The sequence below is a fragment of the Phocoena phocoena genome, chromosome 17 (assembly GCF_963924675.1).
Source record: "Phocoena phocoena chromosome 17, mPhoPho1.1, whole genome shotgun sequence".
Classification (NCBI taxonomy): Eukaryota; Metazoa; Chordata; class Mammalia; order Artiodactyla; family Phocoenidae; genus Phocoena; species Phocoena phocoena.
The window spans coordinates 56,574,656-56,594,741 of NC_089235.1; the positions used below are offsets into that span (position 1 = coordinate 56,574,656).

The 20,086-nt window shown below is 34.5% G+C and overlaps 1 protein-coding gene across 4 annotated transcripts in view; it reads right to left on the reverse strand.

Annotated features, from left to right (window-relative positions):
- Positions 1 to 20,086, reverse strand: part of CSMD3 (CUB and Sushi multiple domains 3) — a 1,073,652-nt gene that overhangs the window by 952,736 nt on the left and 100,830 nt on the right. For all 4 annotated transcript variants that reach the window (XM_065895021.1, XM_065895023.1, XM_065895022.1 and 1 more), the window contains exon 2: positions 6,151 to 6,373. In XM_065895021.1, the coding sequence (XP_065751093.1) occupies positions 6,151 to 6,373 (223 nt within the window). The remainder of the gene's footprint in view (positions 1 to 6,150; positions 6,374 to 20,086) is intronic.

Below are 20,086 nucleotides of genomic sequence, written 5' to 3' on the forward strand. Positions count from 1 at the left end.
TTTTAATATTTTTTTCTTGTATTTAATTTTTGATACTTTGATTAATATGTGTCTTGGCATGTTTCTCCTTGGATTTATCCTGTGTGGGACTCTCTGTACTTCCTGGACTTAACTATTTCCTTTCCCATATTAGGGAAGTTTTCAACTATAATCTCTTCAAATATTTTCTCAGTCCCTTTCTTTTTCTCTTCTTCTTCTGGGACCCCTATAATTCGAATGTTGGTGCATTTAATAGTGTACCAGAGGTCTCTGAGACTCTCTTCAATTCTTTTCATTCTGTTTTCTTTATTCTGCTCTGCAGTAGTTACTTCCACTATTTTATCTTCCAGGTCACTTATCCATTCTTCTGCCTCAGTTATTCTGCTATTGATTCCTTCTAGAGAATTTTTAATTTCACTTATTGTGTTGTTCATCATTGGTTTTTTGCTCTTTAGTTTACTTAGGTCCTTATTAAACGTTTCTTGTATTTTCTCCATTCTATTTTCAAGATTTTGGATCATCTTTACTGTCATTACTCTGCATTCTCTTTTTCAGCTAGACTGCCTATTACCACTTCATTTGTTTTGTCTGGTGGGTTTTTACCTTGCTCCTTCATCTGCTGTGTGTTTCTCTGTCTTCTCATTTTGCTTAACTTACTGTGTTTGGGGTCTCCTTTTCACAGACTGCAGGTTGTAGCTCCCTTTGTTTTTCGTGTCTGCCCCCAGTGCCTAAGGTTGGTTCAGTGGGTTGTGTAGGCTTCCTGGTGGAGGTGACTGGTGTCTGTGTTCTGGTGGATGAGGCTGGATCTTGTCTTTCTGATGTTCAGGACCATGTCTGATGGTGTGTTTTGGGGTGTCTGTGACCTTATTTTGATTTTAGGCAGCCTCTCTGCTAATGGGTGGGGTTGTGTTCCTGTCTTGCTAGTTGTTCGGCATGGGCTGTCCAGCAGTGGAGCTTGCTGATCATTGAGTGGAGTTGGGTCTTAGCATTGAGATGGAGATCTCTGGGAGAGCTTTTGCTGTTTGATATTATGTGGAGCTGGGAGGTCTCTGATGGACCAGTGTCCTGAACTCGGCTCTCCCACTTCAGAGGCACAGGAGCACCAAGATCCTGTCAGCCACATGGAAAAAGAGAAAAAGGAGGGGAAAAAAAAAAAAAAAAAAATATATATATATATATATATAGTTGCTCCCAAAGTCCACCGCTTCAATTTTGGGATGATTCATTTTCTATTCAGGTATTCCACAGATGCAGGGTACCTCAAGTTGATTATGGAGATTTCATCTGCTGCTCCTGAGGCTGCTGGGAGAGATTTCCCTTTCTCTTCTTTGATCGCATATCTCCTGGCGTTCAGCTTTGGATATAGCCCTGCCTCTGCGTGTAGGTCACCCTAGGGTGTCTGTTCCCACCCTGACAGGACGGGTTTAAAGTAGCAGCTGGTTAGGGGGCTCTGTCTCACTCAGGCCAGGGGAGGAAGGTGGGGTACGGAATGCGGGCAAGCCTGCAGTGGCCGAGGCCAGCAAGACGTTGCAACAGCCTGAGTTCGGCCTTGTTTTCCTGGGGAAGTTGTCCCTGGATCCCGGGACCCTGGCAGTGGTGGGCTGCACAGGCTTCCGGGAGGGGAGGTGTGGATAGTGACCTGTGCTTGCACACTGGCTTCTTGGTGGCTGTAGCAGCAGCCTTAGCATTTCATGCCCATCTCTGGGGTCCGCGCTGGTAGCCACAGCTTGCACCCATCTTTGGAGCTTGTTTAGGTAGTGTTCTGAATCTCCTCTCCTCATGCATAGTGAAACAATGATCTCTTGCCTCTTAGGCACTTCCAGACTTTTTTCCGGACTCCCTCCCGGCTAACTGTGGTGCACCAGCCCCCTTCAGGCTGTGTTCACACAGCCAACCCAGTCCTCTCCCGGGATCTGACCCCCGAAGCCGGAACCTCAGCTCCCAGCCCCACCCGTCCTGGCGGGTGAACAGACAAGCCTCTCAGGCTGGTGAGTGCTGGTTGGCACCGATCCTCTGTGCGGAAATCTCTCCACTTTGCCCACCGCACCCCTGTTGCTGTGCTCTCCTCCATGGCTCCGAAGCTTCCCCGCTTCCCACAGTCTCCGCCAGTGAAGGGGCTTCCTAGTGTGTGGAAACCTTTCCTTCTTCACAACTCCCTCCCACTGGTGCAGGTCCCGTCCCTATTCTTTTGTCTTTTTCTTTTGCCCTACCCGGGTATGTGGGGAGTTTCTTGCCTTTTGGGAGGTCTGAGGTCTTCTACCAGAGTTCAGTGGGTGTTCTATAGGAGTTGTTCCACATGTAGATGTATTTCTGATGTATTTGTGGGAAGGAAGGTGATCTCCACGTCTTTTCCGCCATCTTGAAGGTCTCACTGTACTTCATTTTTAAATTACAAAGAAATAATTTATCTAGAAAATTAATTATTCTTAAAACTAACTTTGTTTTTAGTAGTAAAATATGTGAATAAAATATTTTGATGCTATGATATATTCTGTCATTTGACTGATACTCTGTCTTCTCCATGCCACTTTTCATGGTTGAGGTTAGAATGAAATGCACTTTTTCCAGAACACTTTTCACCTAGGAGTGGCAGTGTGAAGCTGTTATCTGAATTAATGCTAATTCTGATATCTGCATTAATTATGAAAGGAAAAAAACAATATATTTTATAATAGGTGAATAATTAAATGAACCATGTTTATAGTAAGATAAGTATCCACTAAATTTGATACTTACAATAATTCTAATCACATGTGAAATATGTATATTATTTCAAGGAGATTAAATATGAACATAAAATAGCATGTGTAGTATGGTCCTAAATATACAAATATATGTGCCTCTGCTTCATGAGATTGAGTGATCTTTTTTTCTTTTTACCTTTTGCTATAATTTCCTGTTGAGAAAATATAATATTAGCATAAAAAAGTAAGCAAAGCTTACAGTTCCTCTTTTTACATCAAGTAGACCAAATTTGTTTTAAGATAAAGATATAACTCTAAAGGAGTTCTCTAATGGTGCATTGCTGTAAGTATCAAATTCACCTACCAGTATCAGTTTTTATTTAATAAATTAAAAAACTTAGAGGAAAACAAGCAGAATCTTCAATAATTGGAGTTATAGAAAATAGTTTAAAAATAGGAAATTGTGACTACCAAACTCAATATACCTCTTATACAAGCAAGTATAAGACCTAAAAATCATCTTTTCTGTGTTATTACAATGCAAGTATAGCAAGCTGATTTTAAAAAGTCTATTGGAGTTCACAGAAAGTAACAAAACATGATTATCAATTTCTGAAAGAGAATAGCAGACATACTATAAGGACATGTATTAAGTGAGGATGTGAGAGAAAGAAAACGCAAGAAAGCAGTGAGACAAAGAGACAAACACAAAAATAAATCAAACTGCCAGGAGCTCATTAGACTTCTAATCAAACAGCAGACTGTCTACAAACACAGTCTGGAAGGAGCTGTAGGTTATACACTGGATTTTTTCCCCCAGTCTTGCTAATTAAAATCAGCTCTATAAGCAACAGTATTTATTTAGGCATAAAGACCAATAGATATATTGTACATCAACAATGACCAGCATGCTATAGAGAACATATTAGAACTGAGTTCATAAAACAAATACCAAGAATAAACTTGTAATTTATATTTCTGTTTATATCTTTATATGTTCTACCATACAGTTTAAAAATTTTGTTTTTATTTATCTCATTCATTAAATTTTACCTAATATTGCTAAGAAAAAATAGGCTTTAATCAATAAATAAACCATGGAGATATATATATATATTAGTTCTATATATAATTTGTTTTGTAATTAATTGATTGATTGATTGATTACAAGCATAAGCTCAGAACTCAGACAAATCTGGGTTGCAATAATGATCCTGCCTCTGGTTACTTTTAACAGTGTTAACCTTGGGCATGTAATATAAGTCTCATTTTCCAAACTGTAAAATGATGATGATGATAGTAGGAATCTTTTCACATTGTTTGAACAGGGGAGAAGTTAAATATAACAACTACAATATACAGTGTGTAATGCTTATATACGCTCTGTAAATTAAATGTTGTTATTCCCTATTTACAGATTAGGAAAGAAAGAATAAGAACAATAAATTTATTTTCCCCATCTTACCATCTTTTAACTTCCCAGAGGCCACAATTGCTTAAAAAAAAAAAGAAGGGGGGTAAAATAAAAATATTTTCTCATTTTTGAGAGGATCTAGAGAGAATAGATCCATGTACAAACAATACTATCAATGAATTGATAGAAACTACAGGATAACATTTGGAGAGCTTTATTTTTTTTTCATATTTATACCAACTATATATCATACATTGCTGATATAAAAGAAATATACAAAACTCTTTGTGCTTTTAGTTTTATATACATCAATTGAGCTGACTTGAAAGTCTAAGAAGCCCCTTCCGTTTTCTTTCATGGCCTGATTGGATGTTTACAGGTGAAGGCAGACACCCATACCACACCTACATACACTCACTAGTGCAGGCAAGCACACACACACACATGACATGCAGTGCTGGATGTTTTCTATCTTGACTTAGTGCTGTATCATTAACAAAAGACATGGAACGTTTAATGATACTAGCAATGATGATGAAATAGCACCATCGACGTGTCTGTCATACTGTATATCTTTGAAACGAATCGATATTAATAATTTAACAGAGTGAAGGAAGTAGAAAATGAAGTTAGAAATCCTCAGTAAATAAATGTAGAGCAAAAAAAAAAGAAGAAAAATAGAACCTCACCTGTAATCAATCTAGTGACCTTTTCTTTGTACAGACATGTGGTTGGAAACAACCCAGACATTTTTAAGTGTCGTTCTGACTGCAAACAGTTGAAATGTATACTAAAAGGATTTTATATTCATGCAGCAGTTTCATATACATTATCTCATGAGATATTTAGAAGAGCATAGTGAAATGGACGGTATTTTCTTTATTACTAATTCTTCCAGTTTAAACACAAACAGATGGTGTGGATTGCTCATACAGCCAATGAATAACAAACCTAACCCTATAATGCAGGTCTTATCTCCTGGTCCAACATCTTTCCCACTATATTATATGTTTTCTGACTAAAAGTGGAAGATAATATATATCAAATATTTATTTAAAATGGGAAAAATCAATGCAAAAGAATATGGAAGACTGGTGAATGTATAAAAACTTAATGTTGATAATCTGATTCCTGTAGATCAGGAAGGCAAGTACACAGTAACAACTACTAGAAAAAGTAACAGAATCACAGAATCATAACTCAAACATAGTCAAGTATGTAAGGGTCTTTAATTCTTACAAATTATCTGCTTAGAATATTTTGAATTAGAATTAAATAAAAAACCACTATACTACAGTTAAGGAAAAATATGCATACATTGGTAAAAATCCAGGACTAAATGAAATATGCAGTGTCTGGCATTTTAAATTTGTTGGTTGAATTAGAGTTCATTTATGTTTAAAAAGAGTTTTTGATAAGACAGCAAAAATTATCATCATATGTCTAGATATTCTATTTTCTAACAAGAAATTCTAAAGAAACACTTAAAACAATCAGTGTGCCAGCTAATTTTCATATCTGTTTTATCAACTAACTTAAAAATAAATAATGTCATTTGTATGGACAGAAACATGAATGTCTCAGTTGATATGAAGGTCTACTTTTCAGATATTTAGACTTTATAAACCATACACATTATCTAAAATTAATGTATTCTGCTATCATATAAATATTGATTTTAAGTATTTTGCATATTGTTGTATATTAAAATTGGGCACATACCGCTGAAAGACACATTACATGTTAACTTTCACTTTACTTAGAGTTATGCCCATAAAGAATGAAGCCCTGAGGTAAGAATTTTAAAAATCAAAATACCTTTAACCACTCTAAAGAGGTACAATTCAATTTAAATTCACTTTTTGCAGAGATAATATCAATATAGTAGTGTTATGAAGTCAGACATATGGAGTTAATTTGTTCAAGGAATGATATATTTCCAAATGAATAATAATTGGATGGCAAATATGACTTTATTATAATTGCACCACAAATGTTAAACATCCTTTGTAAAATAAACTACTTTTACCCAATAAATATTTCCCTCCATTTTTCCATTCAAAATACACTAACCTTGTCCTAAAGTTTGTAGGATGAGGATGTCCATCATATAAGGATAAGTAGTCATATTCTTCTTCTAGAGCAAACGACTGAAAAACAATTTGTATTCTATTTCGTTCTTCTGCTATTATTACCCATGTACAGTTTGCACCATTTGGATATCCATATGGAAAACCAGGGCTTTCTATAGTGCCATTAAGTCCTTTTAAAGTTCCACCACATGTATAAATAAATCCTGTAACAAAACACAAATAAACAGACATTAATATTACATAAAATAAGAACAATCTAGAAGACATATTATTTGGAAAAAGCCTTTTGTTTTTCCAAGACCTATGTTACAATAATTTTGTAAATGTCAATTTAAGAGCTAGGTAAATTATCTATTTTTTTTAAATAGGTAAAACATCAGTAGCAAAATACTAGAAGATGTGTCATTTATCATACATCTTGTGCTTAGTAATTATAAACCAGTTGATGAAATAAAATCCTCTACACTTCTGATTCATTATACATTACATGATCCAACATGCAAACACAATCCTAGAAGTACTTCCAATCTAATTGGTATCTTCCCTGAAGTAGTTTCCAATCTAATTGTGGGCACTCATAAACAACATTTTGACTTTAATAATGTTAGTATGCATTTTGGGTCTTAAAAAATTAACTCCAGTTTTTCTTAGTAAATCATGCTGTTTTGTGTATGCAAATCTCTACCATGCAGCCAATGTGCCTTAGGAAAATCTGTCCCACTCTGATTTTATCAGAGGGATAAAAGGCTCAAACCTAAAAAACCAAACCAAACCAAACCTATGTAATTGCTCTTTGACCAGAGGACAGTCTAAACTAACCATATCAGAGTGACGTCTAAGGTTGGGGAGAAATTGAGCCCTGGACAACTGACAGCAGCCATCTTAAAAACATCCCTACTAGTTCTATGGGAGGTCTAAATTATTGAGAGCTTGACTCTTGGAGATACCTAGAAAACAGCATGTTTCTTGAAGAATTTTTTGTAAGTATATAATATTCTGTAGTCATATTGAGTAATGCAAAACCCTAAGATTTATAAAATGGTCAGAGAAGATGGTCCCCGGCATGTACCTAGACAAGTAGGTACATGCAGTTAAAGCTTGGATCTAGAGGCAGGCAGCCATGGTTTTGATATCTGAAAAGGTTTATCAAAAGTCCAGGCTCTCGTTCAACTTGTCCAAAAGAATTTGGTCAAAGAACACAAAACACCAAGGAAAGAATAAACACACACACGCTGAGGTTGGGAAGAAAAGAGAGCGAAGAAGCAGTTTATTGAGGCAAAAGTGAAAGTTACACACTCTAAGGAGAAGAGTGTGGGTATCCTCCTGAGTAAAGAGCTGCACTACAGGGTTGATGATCCCCCTTTTCATTTTATTTTTAGCGCTTTGAGTGGGTGGAGGGTCTTTTTGAGTATGGGTGGAATATTCATTGAGGGGAGGGTTGAGGTGTGGCCTGGATTACACCAGGTTGCATCAGCTTCTCATCCTGCACATGCATTTGTCTCCTGAAGCTACTGTACATGCACTCTAAGAGCTGTTTTCCCTTAAATTTTTCCTTACTAGTTGAGCGCCACATGTGGAAAGTCATAGAGGGTCATCAGCAACCTGTGTGTTTTTATTTGCGTATGCTCCCCAGTTTTCGCGATCAGAGTTTCTTGTTCAGATGCTACAAAGTTTCTGTTTTAGATGCCATTACTCCATGTGTCATAATCTTATTAAGTGCAAAACATGGAGGTCGCTTTGCGAACTGCCTAATGCCAATATGTGAGTAGCCTGTCCTTGGGCCTGGTCCTGTCTTTCCTGCCTCAATTTCAGAAGTTCTGATGAGAATTCTTCACCCAGATTTTATTTCCACATCTATGTGTCCTACATGAAGCTTAAGTACCATGAAGCTGTCAGTGAGAGATACCAAGCTAATTTTCATAAGAGAATGCCATACTACCCAAAGTATCTTTGAAACTGATGTAGAGATGCAGGAAATTTGGGGCTTCTCTCTCTGAGAAGAAATGAGTACAGTATATGTAATAAAGGTATGGATATGTTTTAAAAGTGTAAGAAACTATGCATCAAAGATGGGAAGCCAGAGTTGTAGATCATGGCAGATGGAGGCTAATTTGGGATGTTGTCCATTCATTCCACAGGAGCACCTTGATTTTGCTAGGGGAGCCACTTCTCTACCAAACAGCTATATGCTTTGGAATAGCTGACTCTACTGACTAGTGGTGAGGTGGGTGGCTCAGGGCTGGATTAATCAGTATAACCCTATCCTCCTAGCTGTATTTACTTCAGTAATATACTCTGGTTATCTTTATATATGGGAAAGTCGTAAGCCTGGGTTATTCGGTTTGTGATATGTGGCATAGTTCTTGTGATCGTTTTGCCCTTTCAAAAGCTTACCAAGAAGCTGGATAAGGTATACGTTTTTTAAAAATCAGTATTTGTGTGTATACTTACAGTTTTGCTCATGCACCAAAAATCAAATAGGGCATTTTCTGATTTTCAAAAAAAAAAAAAAAAAGAGAGACAGAAAGGTCCCTTTTGAAATTGCTTCTTGCAGAGCAATTACTTTGAAGCCTTAGGTTAATTAGCTACCACCCATTTCTATTAGTTTTCTACCTGAACAGCTTCCAATTTGAACTTCATAACTAAATGCAAGCATGAATCCCTTCAGCTACAGTCTGATGTATGGGCTGTTTTATATAGTCTCAAGACCCATAACCCTAATAGTTTTAGAAAAAGGACATATGTCCTAAAATAACAGGCTCAGCCTTGTCCACTAATTCTTCAAGGGCCTGCTGATTCATGCAGTTCAATTCCTTTCCTTTTTTTTCTCCAGGCAAATTGGGAATTACCCCTAATTTTAAGCTTCTTATCTGTGTTCTTCGTTTGATTTTCATTTTTGTTTATATATGTTTGATTAAACATCACAGTGTTAATAATAAAGTATATTTCTCCAACAGAAGGTTAATAACTTTCACACCCAAAAGATCAGAAGTAAATAGAAACTTTAAAAGCAAAACAAAATTTTCCTCATTTACTTTTCTTCACAAGGTTTGTCATTGTTATAAGCTTACTTTTCCAAGCCATTTCTAGGCATGCAGGTAATATGTATATTTCTATGCATTAGATATATTTTTTATAAATAGAGTCAGTCATACTAAGCATATTTTCCTGAATTTTTTGTTTAACTTTGTAAAATATAACTGATATTTTTCTGGATCCACATATATATGTTTACTACATTCCTTTTTTAATGACTACATAGTTAAATGGCATATGGTATGTCTGCACTATAATTTATTTGATATATCTCCTTTTGATGGTTTCATTCTTTGTGGTTTCATGGGTGTAAAGAGCAACTTTGGATGTATATCCTTGTGCACTTGTGTGATATATCCTGCAGATGGAATTCCAGAAATGAGAGTACTAAATTTTAAGAGACATATAGCCAAACTATTCTCAATAAAGTAAAAATTATTGCTGCTTTCACAAGGTTATTAAGTATTTCCGACCTCCAACTGTGATTTTGGCAACACTAGATTTTTCATAAGGCAAATTTTGCAAGGCAAAAAAAAAGTATTATCTTACTATTTTATTTTTGCATTTCTCTGATTAGTACTGGGATCAAATATTTTGTTATATGCTTTTCATTTATTTATTTATCATTCTTTTTTTGTAAATTGCCTTGTCATATCCTTCACATCTTTTTTATTTTTTAATTTTTTTTATTTTTTGCTGTACACGGGCCTCTCACTGTTGTGGCCTCTCCCGTTGCGGAGCACAGGCTCCGGACGTGCAAGCTCAGCGGCCATGGCTCACGGGCCCAGCCGCTCCGCGGCATGTGGGATCTTCCCGGAGCGGGGCACGAACCCGTGTCCCGTGCATCGGCAGGCGGACTCTCAACCACTGCGCCACCAGGGAAGCCCCCCTATTGTGTATTCTTGGCATCCTTTTTGAAGATCGTTTGACCATAGATGTGTTGGTTTACTTCTGGGTCCTTGATCTGTTCCACTGGTTGATATTTCTATCTTCATGCTAGTACCATACTGTTTTGATTGCTGTAGTTACATAATATATTTTAAAATCAGGAAATGTGAGGCCTACTGCTTTGCTTTTTTTTCTCATGATTGTTTTAGCTATTTGGATCCTTTGTAGTTCCATATGGATTTTGAAAATTTTTTACTGTTTCTTTTAAAAAATGCCATTGGAATTTTGATATGGTTTGCATTGAATCTGTATATCACTTTAGGTAATATGAAAAGCATATGATTTTTTTTTTCATTATTTATTGAAAACTTTTAGGTCATAACTAAAATTTCTTCTCCCATACCACAAAATTTTTTCTATGTCAAGGTCTTCTCACATATTGAATAGCTCTTCCTCTGATCTTGAAGGAGGAAATTTCTTCTTTCTAATTTATACTGATACATTCATTATTTGTCGAATGTTCTTTTAGACAGCAATCACTATTTAAGGCAACATCATAGAAAATGCAAAAACAATTTCCATAAGACACAGTATTCAATGCTTGTTAATTAAATTAATTGCAAAACCTAAATATCAGAAATTTTGCAGGTAGTGGGTCAGCTGAGTATTTTATTCTATCCTTATTCAATCAGAGAAATGATCTGTAGTGAAATATACTTGCAATATTCCTTGAATTTGTGTTATATGTATCATTATATAACCTGAAATATTTTTGCTATCAAGATACTTTTAAAAAAAATCAGAATCCATTACAGACTCTGCTTTCTGGGGAATACAGCCTGTGCCATTTTCCTCTTCAGTCACTTCTATGCCTAATCCTTTCTATACATTTTCAACAGAGCCATCCACCTAAAACAGAGCTAACCCTATGGAGAAATCTAAATAATGTCATTGGCATGCAATCTAAGCTATGATTTTTGTGTTATCTCTCAAATCATCCCCTGTAAGTGGCATTGAAATTTGTGCCTTTCCCACGTAATTTGCTCATCTTTTCTAGAATAAGCTTTAAATTATCTTACTTCCATTTCTTTTTTATATACTGTTTTCTTTAAATGAAGCTTATTCCCTTCATTTCTGCTTAGGCAAAATTTCAGGTCCTTCAATATCAAGCTCAAGCCACTATAAGCAGTGATGATCCCTCCTGAAATTTTTCTCTCATTTTTTCTAAATTCTACAATTATCACTTTAGTTTTCCACATGTATTTTATTGTTTTCTTTTAAGGGGAGGAGAGTGTATATGATATATGACATATCTTCAGATGGATTGAGAGGTATAAAGAAACATCTGTTTTCTATATAAAGCCAGGGAGAACAACAGATGTAACAAAAATCATCAGAAATGTATTTAGCCATAAAAAATAGTTTTATATATTTTATTTTAAATTGCATGATCACCAGCCATTAATACAGTGTTTTGATTTAGGTCATGTTTATGTAATATTATTGCACTAGAGATAAGGATGTTTGAAATAGTTGTTGAAGAACTCGTTAAAATTTTCACCTAGTTTCATTTTTTAAGAAATCACTATTTTTATTATGTATTCTCTAAAATATGAATTTATTGAGACCTTCTTGTCTACATGTCTCTTTAAATTTTAAAATGTAATTCATAGTTTCATTGAAAATACCAGTTTTTCAATGAGCCATAGATTCTGAAGCTAGGCATCCTTATTTCACAATCTAACATGCCTTTTGTGCAAATTACCAACCTTATTAAGTCTGAGCTTCCTTATCTATTAAATGGGATAATAAGAGTACCTGTTTTAAAGATTAAACATGTTAACAACTGCAGATCTCTTTGAACAATATTTTAAGCATAGTGGGTATTATTGATGTTAGCTCCTCTTTCTCCTTTTCTTCTTCCTCTTCTTTACTGCTATAATTATTATTTTAGGCCATGAAGCTCCATTACATAATTTAACTATTCCACTATCTTTGAATTAAAACATACAGATTTAAATAAACACCCTAAAAAATCCTATTACCAATTTGTCAGAGAATTAAAAATGCCTACTGCCCAAATGTATCTAATATGCTAGCAGATGGATGCCTGTGAAATATAATTCCATAACTCTAGTTCAGGTTATCAATAAAAACACATTAAATTATTTTATTCTTTATAGAGTAGGAGGACAATTTTCATCTCAGAACATCACACAAATGTTAATGCTGGAGAGCTTGCCTTTCTTAAGGGAGAAAATGTAACGTGATATTGGTACATACATTTCCCATGTAGGTTTGTAGAGAATATGTAATCTTTATTTATTGGGTGAATGCATGCCAATTGGGTCAAAATTTTTAATTGTGTTGCTTAAATCTCTCTTACTTTGCTAATATTTTTTCTGTATTTTTAATCTGCTACTAACTGTTGAAAATCTCTGTAATGTTCATTTGTCACTTCTATTTCAGTTTTTGTTCCATATATTTGGACAGTAAATTATTAAGTAAATATAGTTAAAATTATTATATGGTCCTGGTGAATTTACTTGTGTATCATTATGTAATGATCTTTAGATCCATCAATTTTCACCACATAAAGTCTTCTTTATCTGCCATTAGTATAGGTATATTCAGTTATTTATGTTAGTGTCTATACTTATAATTATTATAAGATTATAGTCAGGGTGGATTTCTTATAAGCAGTGTTTAGTTTTTTTTTTTTTTTTTTTTAGCTCATGTGACAGTCTTTACTTTTGGAGTATTTAATCTATTTAAACTTACTATATATGTATTTGTTTTCTGTTTGTTTTCTGACATTTGTTCTTTTACTTCCTCCTTTTGTTTTCTTTTATATTAATCAAGTGGGCCTTTTAATTGCATTTTTTCTCTCTATTAGCTTTCTAGTTGCATATTCTGCTGGCGGTAACCCTAGAGCGTAAAATGTGTATTCTGGATTATTAGGGTCAATTACAAATTAGTACTCATCATTTCCTGAACAAAGCAAGGATGTTAGAGAATTATAACTCTATCCCAGACCCTGATGTTTGTATTATTGTTTTTGTAGGCTTTAGTTATACATATAACGTAAGCAACCCAAAGACACTATTATCTTAATTACTCAGCATTCATTTAGATTTATCTACATATTTGCTTGTTTTATCATTTCAGACCTTTCATCTAGGTTTATTTTTCTTCTATCTGAAAAATTGTTTCCAGTATTTATTGTAATTTAGTTCTAGCAACAAATACTTTTCTAAGGTTTTATCTATTTTTTATAATTGTTTTTGATGAAATTTGTCCATTACAAGCTACTCCATCAGAGCCAGAGGTAGAAATTGCACTATGTTGCTTTAACTTTATTTCTTATCACTTATACTTTTTCATTTTCTGTCACACCAACCGGTCTCTCAGCCTTTTTTTAACCAAAAAAATCTTTCATTCTAAAAATCTATGTCTGAACTGTATTTAAAAATCAACTAATAGAATTATTCAGGCAAAAACAATTTACAGTGAATTCAGTAGTTCAAGGCAATATTATTCACTGAGCATGGGCTAGGTACCAAACACTGTACTGAACATTAGGTTTTACAAAAAATTTATAACAGTGTTTCAACCCTTAATTGGCAAAATCAAATGGTAGAGCAGACATAAACAAATACTTTATAGATATATATGGTAAGTACTATAACATGAGTCCTTGAAAAGCTATCTAAAATATAGACTTGTGGGAAAATAAAGATATATTCAAATTTGAGTTGATTTTTTAATGTATTAAACTTGATGTTTCATTTTTATTCTAGTTTTGCTAGTATCAGGTAAAACATACCTTTTAGGTTTAAGGTAAAAGATGAGATTGTCCAAGGTATATTTTCTAAAGTGTATCAATCATACTGCCCCACTGGCATGTTGTAGACTGCCCTTACATTTCAAACTTTGTCAGTCAGACCATTCTGCATATCCAAAATATTCATTCTTTCCTTCTTGATGGTAAGAAAGGAATGTGTAATTTTGCTTTCCTGAATTCATTGGACTGTTTTATACTGTAGCATCCGTGTGTTGATTTGTCCATGTAGTTGGGAATTACCTAGGATATTCACCATTTTCTATAATAATAGAATTGCCAAATAGACTTGAGGAATAGCCAAAACATTTCTGGTTGCATTTGAAAGTTTCTAAAGTAAAAAAAAAAAAAAAATCAAGAAGAAAAATGGGATAAATTAATCAGGATGGAAAGAACAGTTAGGGACAGATATGCCTCTTGAAAATAGAAATAAGTGAGAGGAAAGCCTATCAATCTGGCAAATGAGATTATCTTAGACAAATATTATCAGATTGCATGTAAGCACTAGCCTGTAATGTCAAAGGGAAGAAATCAGTGGTCTCCAGTTGCTTCCTAACTTCAATACATGATTCTCTAATATATTTTCAACAGTGTCAAATTACTACTATAAATGAATATTCCAGTTGAAAATTATGAAAGTTGAATTATTTCTACAGCATCACCTGCAGACTTATAAAGAGTTCCTCAGGACATTATTGTAAAGTTAAGGTCAAGAAAGAAACTAAAATAAAATTGTAATATAAATGACTTTTAACTTGATCTGATTAATACAAAATATTGAAGGAAGAGGATAACATTTAATTATCAAGCATTGTAGTCAAATAAGGTATTATGTTAAGATATATTAGTATTTCAAATTTAAACTTTCAGAAATTGTGGCTTTTATCAGACACTGACCACAGATTTCACATTCTACCTCTAATGATATATACACTATATCTTTTTCCCTTGGACTAAAAGAACATTTAAAAATAATAGTCCATTAATATGATGCTTTTCATTGTATTTTTCTGTTACTAATACCTTAATTTTCTTCTGATCTTTAGCCATTAAAATGGATATTAATTATAACTAGCCATACCGTATGAACCATATGTGCTCTAAACTTAATGTCTTTTGGCATAATTCCAATGCCTTTGAATAAACCAAAGGCTTCATAAAGCCCCATTCTCTCCCAACTATTTCATAGGTCTTCTGAATAAATTTTAAAATTGGTGTTATTTGTATTATTCCTTTTATGTTTTGTTTTTTTGTTTTTTTTTTTGCGGTACACGGGCCTCTCACTGTTGTGGCCTCTCCTGTTGTGGAGCACAGGCTCCGGACACACAGGCTCAGCAGCCATGGCTCACGGGCCCAGCCACTCCGTGGCATGTGGGATCTTCCTGGACTGGGGCGTGAACCCATGTCCCCTGCATCGGCAGGCGGACTCTCAACCACTGCGCCACCAGGGAAGCCCTACATTATATTTAACTATCATTTGAGCATCAGACCAACAAAAAAGCACAGCAAGTATTGTGAAATATATACAAGAAAAATTAGCATTGGAAGATGTAGTTTCATACTCCAACAATTGGTGTTTATACATCCATGAGCAAACCAAATTGTCTTTCTCTCATTATTAACATAAAAGATAATATTTTGACATCAATCACATAAAATTAGCTTTGTAATGAGCAAGAGAATAGGAATTAAAATAACTTTAGTAACTTTTGTTATCTTCTAGTAGAATAATAGTAATTAATTTTACATAACACTTTATAGTTTATAAAATTTTTATTATTTTGTCTTTGGATTGATCAATGGCTTTCGCTCACTCTTGCTGTGGATAAATATTGCACAATTTTGGTATGTCATTTATCTTCCTTGGACCGTACTTTCATAATTAACACTATGTAAAATCATTTTATAAAAATTAAAAATAATGTATATAAAGTGTGCATCATAGATACAAGACCTTAATACTTACTTAAGGCAACATAACATTTATTATTCTTATGATCATTCACAAGTATTGATAAATATCAGAACAAGTGATAAGTCTATGAATCCAACATATTTTAACATTACATTCAAGACATAGAAACTATGAAAGGTAAAATGATAATGGCTTTCAATGTAAACCTGAATAAAGATCTCTCAGAATTTCTTCTAAAGTACAATCTTTTTATGCCAGCTAAAATAACTATAATGCAAATTGTAAACCCACTTTATTACATAAACACTGCAAGTTTTGAACATCAAAGTTCCCCTTAATAAATCTATATAAAATGTAATACACTTAATATGACAGTGTCTACTAAATATTATATTTGATGTGTAGGCTTGCTAGTAAATTCCAAAATTTGAATAGACAAAGATAATCACAAGATTAATAGATTTGGGATGCTTACCCAGTAAAGAAGATTTCCTTAGAGGTCTCACAGAATATAGACCCACCATGGTGCACCCCATTTGGATTATTCAAAATAATTCTTTACTTACTGTTTACTTCTTGTACTTTTATAAAGAAGAGAAATACCTAGTCTTGAGATTTGCTTCTATTTATTTTAAGCACTTCTCATGTAACAACTCATTTAATCCTCTCAACAGCCCTCTGATGTAGCCCTGAACTTATCTCAATTTTCAGTTGAGGAAACAGGCACAGAAAAAAAAAAAAGAGTAATTAAGAGTAAATGCCCAGATCATACCACTATCAAGTGACAGAGCTGGGATTTGAACACAAACATTCTGGCTCCAGAATTTAAATTTCCGCAAATATGCTATTTGCTTTTTTTTTTTTAAATAGCTTTTCACTTTTTGTAATTCCTTTACTATGCCAATTAGATCACTGATCTTTCATTTTTGTTCCATCCTCTTCTCACTACCTACCCTTAGTTTTTACCTGGTAGGATTTGTTTTTCATAATTTTCTATAATTTTTTCTTTGAAATTTTCTAAAATTTGAATAGTTATTTGACCCCTCTTTGTAGGCTAACTTTCTGAGTTTCCAACCCCCTTCTCCTTTTAATTTCTTCTCTGATAAGAAATATAACACACTTTCTTAGCCCATAAATGTAAGATGAATGGGCTTGAAAGAAATTCTAGGTTGGCTGTTCAAAAGGCACTTTCAGGGCAGGAATAAAGATGTGGACATAGAGAAAGGACTTGACGACATGGAGTGGGAGGGGGAAGCTGGGGTGAAGTGAGACTAGCATCGACATATATACACTACCAAACATAAAAATAGCTAGTGGGAAGCAGTAGCATAGCACAGGGAGATCAGCTTGGTGCTTTGCTATGACCTGGAGGGGTGGGATAGGAGGATGGGAGGGAGGCTCAAAAGGGAGGAGATATGGGGACATACGTATGCATATGGCTGATTCACTTCAGTGTACAACAGAAACTAACACAGTATTGTGAAGCAATTATACTCCAATAAAGATCTATTAAAAAAAAACCTGAAGAATCAAAAAGCTCTTCTCATTCTTATGTTACAATTCAAAGGTGTGTTTTTGATTATGGAAAAGCTACCTGACAAGTACCAAGAAAACTAGATTTTCTTTTTAAATAAATGAAGCTCTGTGTATCTAACAACATAAAGTTACTATATGCAGGGCAAATACATTTTTAGAATGTATTTGCGTTATTTACACAGCTATGATTTCTGATTTCTATATTTTTACCCTACCTTGTTAAAGTGAACTTTATACCATTCAGTCTAGAATTACTCTATTTCCTATCTCCAAACAAGTACTAAAGTAAGAAAATGACTATGAGGAATACACAAGATAATCACGACAAAGCAAAGAAATTATAAAATGATTTATAGTTATGTGACGATGAATATTGCTTTAATGAATCTCATGGTTTGCCATGATTAAGAATACAAATAGGTATTTTTTTAACATCTTTATTGGAGTATAATTGCTTAACAATGTTGTGTTAGTTTCCGTCTATAACAAAGTGAATCAGCTATACGTATACATATATCCCCACATCCCCGCCCTCTTGCATCTTCCTCCCACCCTCCCTACCCCACCCCTCTAAGTGGTCACAAAGCACGGAGCTGATCTCCCTGTGCTATGTGGCTGCTTCCCACTACCTATCTATCTTACATTGGGTAGTGTATATATGTCAATGCCACTCTCACTTCATCCCAGCCTACCCTTCCCCCTCCCCGTGTCCTCAAGTCCACTCTCTACATCTGGGTCTTTATTCCTGTCCCACCCCTAGGTTCTTCAGAACGTTTTTTTTTTTTTTTAGATTCCATATACATATGTTAACATACGGTATTTGTTTTTCTCTTTCTGACTTACTTCACTCTATATGACAGATTCTAGGTCCATCCACCTCACTACCAATAACTCAATTTTGCTTCTTTTTTGGCTGAGAAATATTCCATTGTATATATGTGCCACATCTTCTTTATCCATTCATCTGTCAATGGACACGTAGGTTGCTTCCATGTCCTGACTATTGTAAATAGCGCTGCAATGAACATTGTGGTACATGTCTCTTTTTGAATTACGGTTTTCTCAGGGTACATGCCCAGTAGTGGGATTGCTGGGTATTATGGTAGTTCTATTTTTAGTTTTTTAAGGAACCTCCATACTATTCTCAGTAGTAGCTGTATCAATTGACATTCCTACCAACAGTGCAAGAGGGTTCCCTTTTCTCCACACCCTCTCCAGCATTTATTGTTTGTAGACTTTTTGTTGATGGCCATTCTGACCTGTGTGAGGTGATACCTCATTGTAGTTTTGATTTGCGTTTCTCTAATGATTACTGATGCTGAGCATCCTTTCATGTGTTTGTTGGAAACCTGTATATCTTCTTTGGAGAAATGTCTATTTAGATCTTCTGCTCATTTTTGGATTGGGTTGTTTGTTTTTTTGACATTGGGCTGCATGAGCTGCTTGTAAATTTTGCAGATTAATCCTTTGTCAGTTGCTTCATTTTCAAATATTTTCTCCCATTCTGAGGGTTTTCTTTTCGTCCTGTTTATGGTTTCCTTTGCTGTGCAAAAGCTTTTGATTTTCATTAGGTCCCACATTTATTTTTGTTTTTATTTCCATTTCTCTAGGAGGTGGGTAAAAAAAGGATCTTGATGTAATTTATGTCAAAGAGTGTTCTTCTATATTTTCCTCTAAAGAGTTTTATAGTGTCTGGCCTTACATTTAGGTCTTTACTCCATTATGAGTTTATTTTTGTGTATGGTTTTAGGAAGTGTTCTAATTTCATTCTTTTACATGTACTCATCCAGTTTTCCCAGCACCACTTATTGAAGAGGCTGTCTTTTCCCCATTGTATGTTCTTGCCTCCTTTATCAAAGATAAGGTGACCATATGTGCATGGGTTTATCTCTGGGCTTTCCGTCCTTTTCCATTGATCTATCTTTCTTTTTTTGTGCCAGTACCATACTGTCTTGATTACTGTATATTTGTAGTATAATCTGAAGTCCGGGAGGCTGATTCCTCCAGCTCCGTTTTTCTTTCTCAAGATTGCTTTGGCTATTCGGGGTCTTTGCTGTTTCCCTACAAATTGTGAAATTTTTTGTTCTAGTTCTGTGAAAAATGCCATTGGTAGTTTCATAGGGATTGCATTGAATCTGTAGATTGCTTTGGGTAGTATAGTCATTTTCACAATGTTGATTCTTCCAATCCAAGAACATGATATATCTCTCCATCTGTTTGTATCATCTTTAATTTCTTTCATCAGTGTCTTATAGTTTTCTGCATACAGATCTTGTGTCTCCTTAGGTAGCTTTATTCCTAGGTACTTTTTTCTTTTGGTTTCAGTGGTAAATGAGAATGTTTCCTTAATTTCTCTTTCAGATTTTCATCATTAGTGTATAGGAATGTAAGAGATTTCTGTGCATTAATTTTGTATCCAGCTACTTTATCAAATTCATTGATTAGCTCTAGTAGTTTTCTGGTAACATCTTTAGGATTCTCTCTATATAGTATCAGGTCATCTGCAAACAGTGACAGCTTTACTTATTCTTTTCCGATTTGGATTTCTTTTATTTCTTTTTCTTCTCTGATTGCTGTGGCTAAAACTTACAAAACTATGTTAAATAATAGTGGTGACAGTGGGCATCCTTCTCTTGTTCCTGATTTTAGAGGAAATAGTTTCAGTTTTTCACCATTGAGAATGATGTTGGCTGTGGGTTT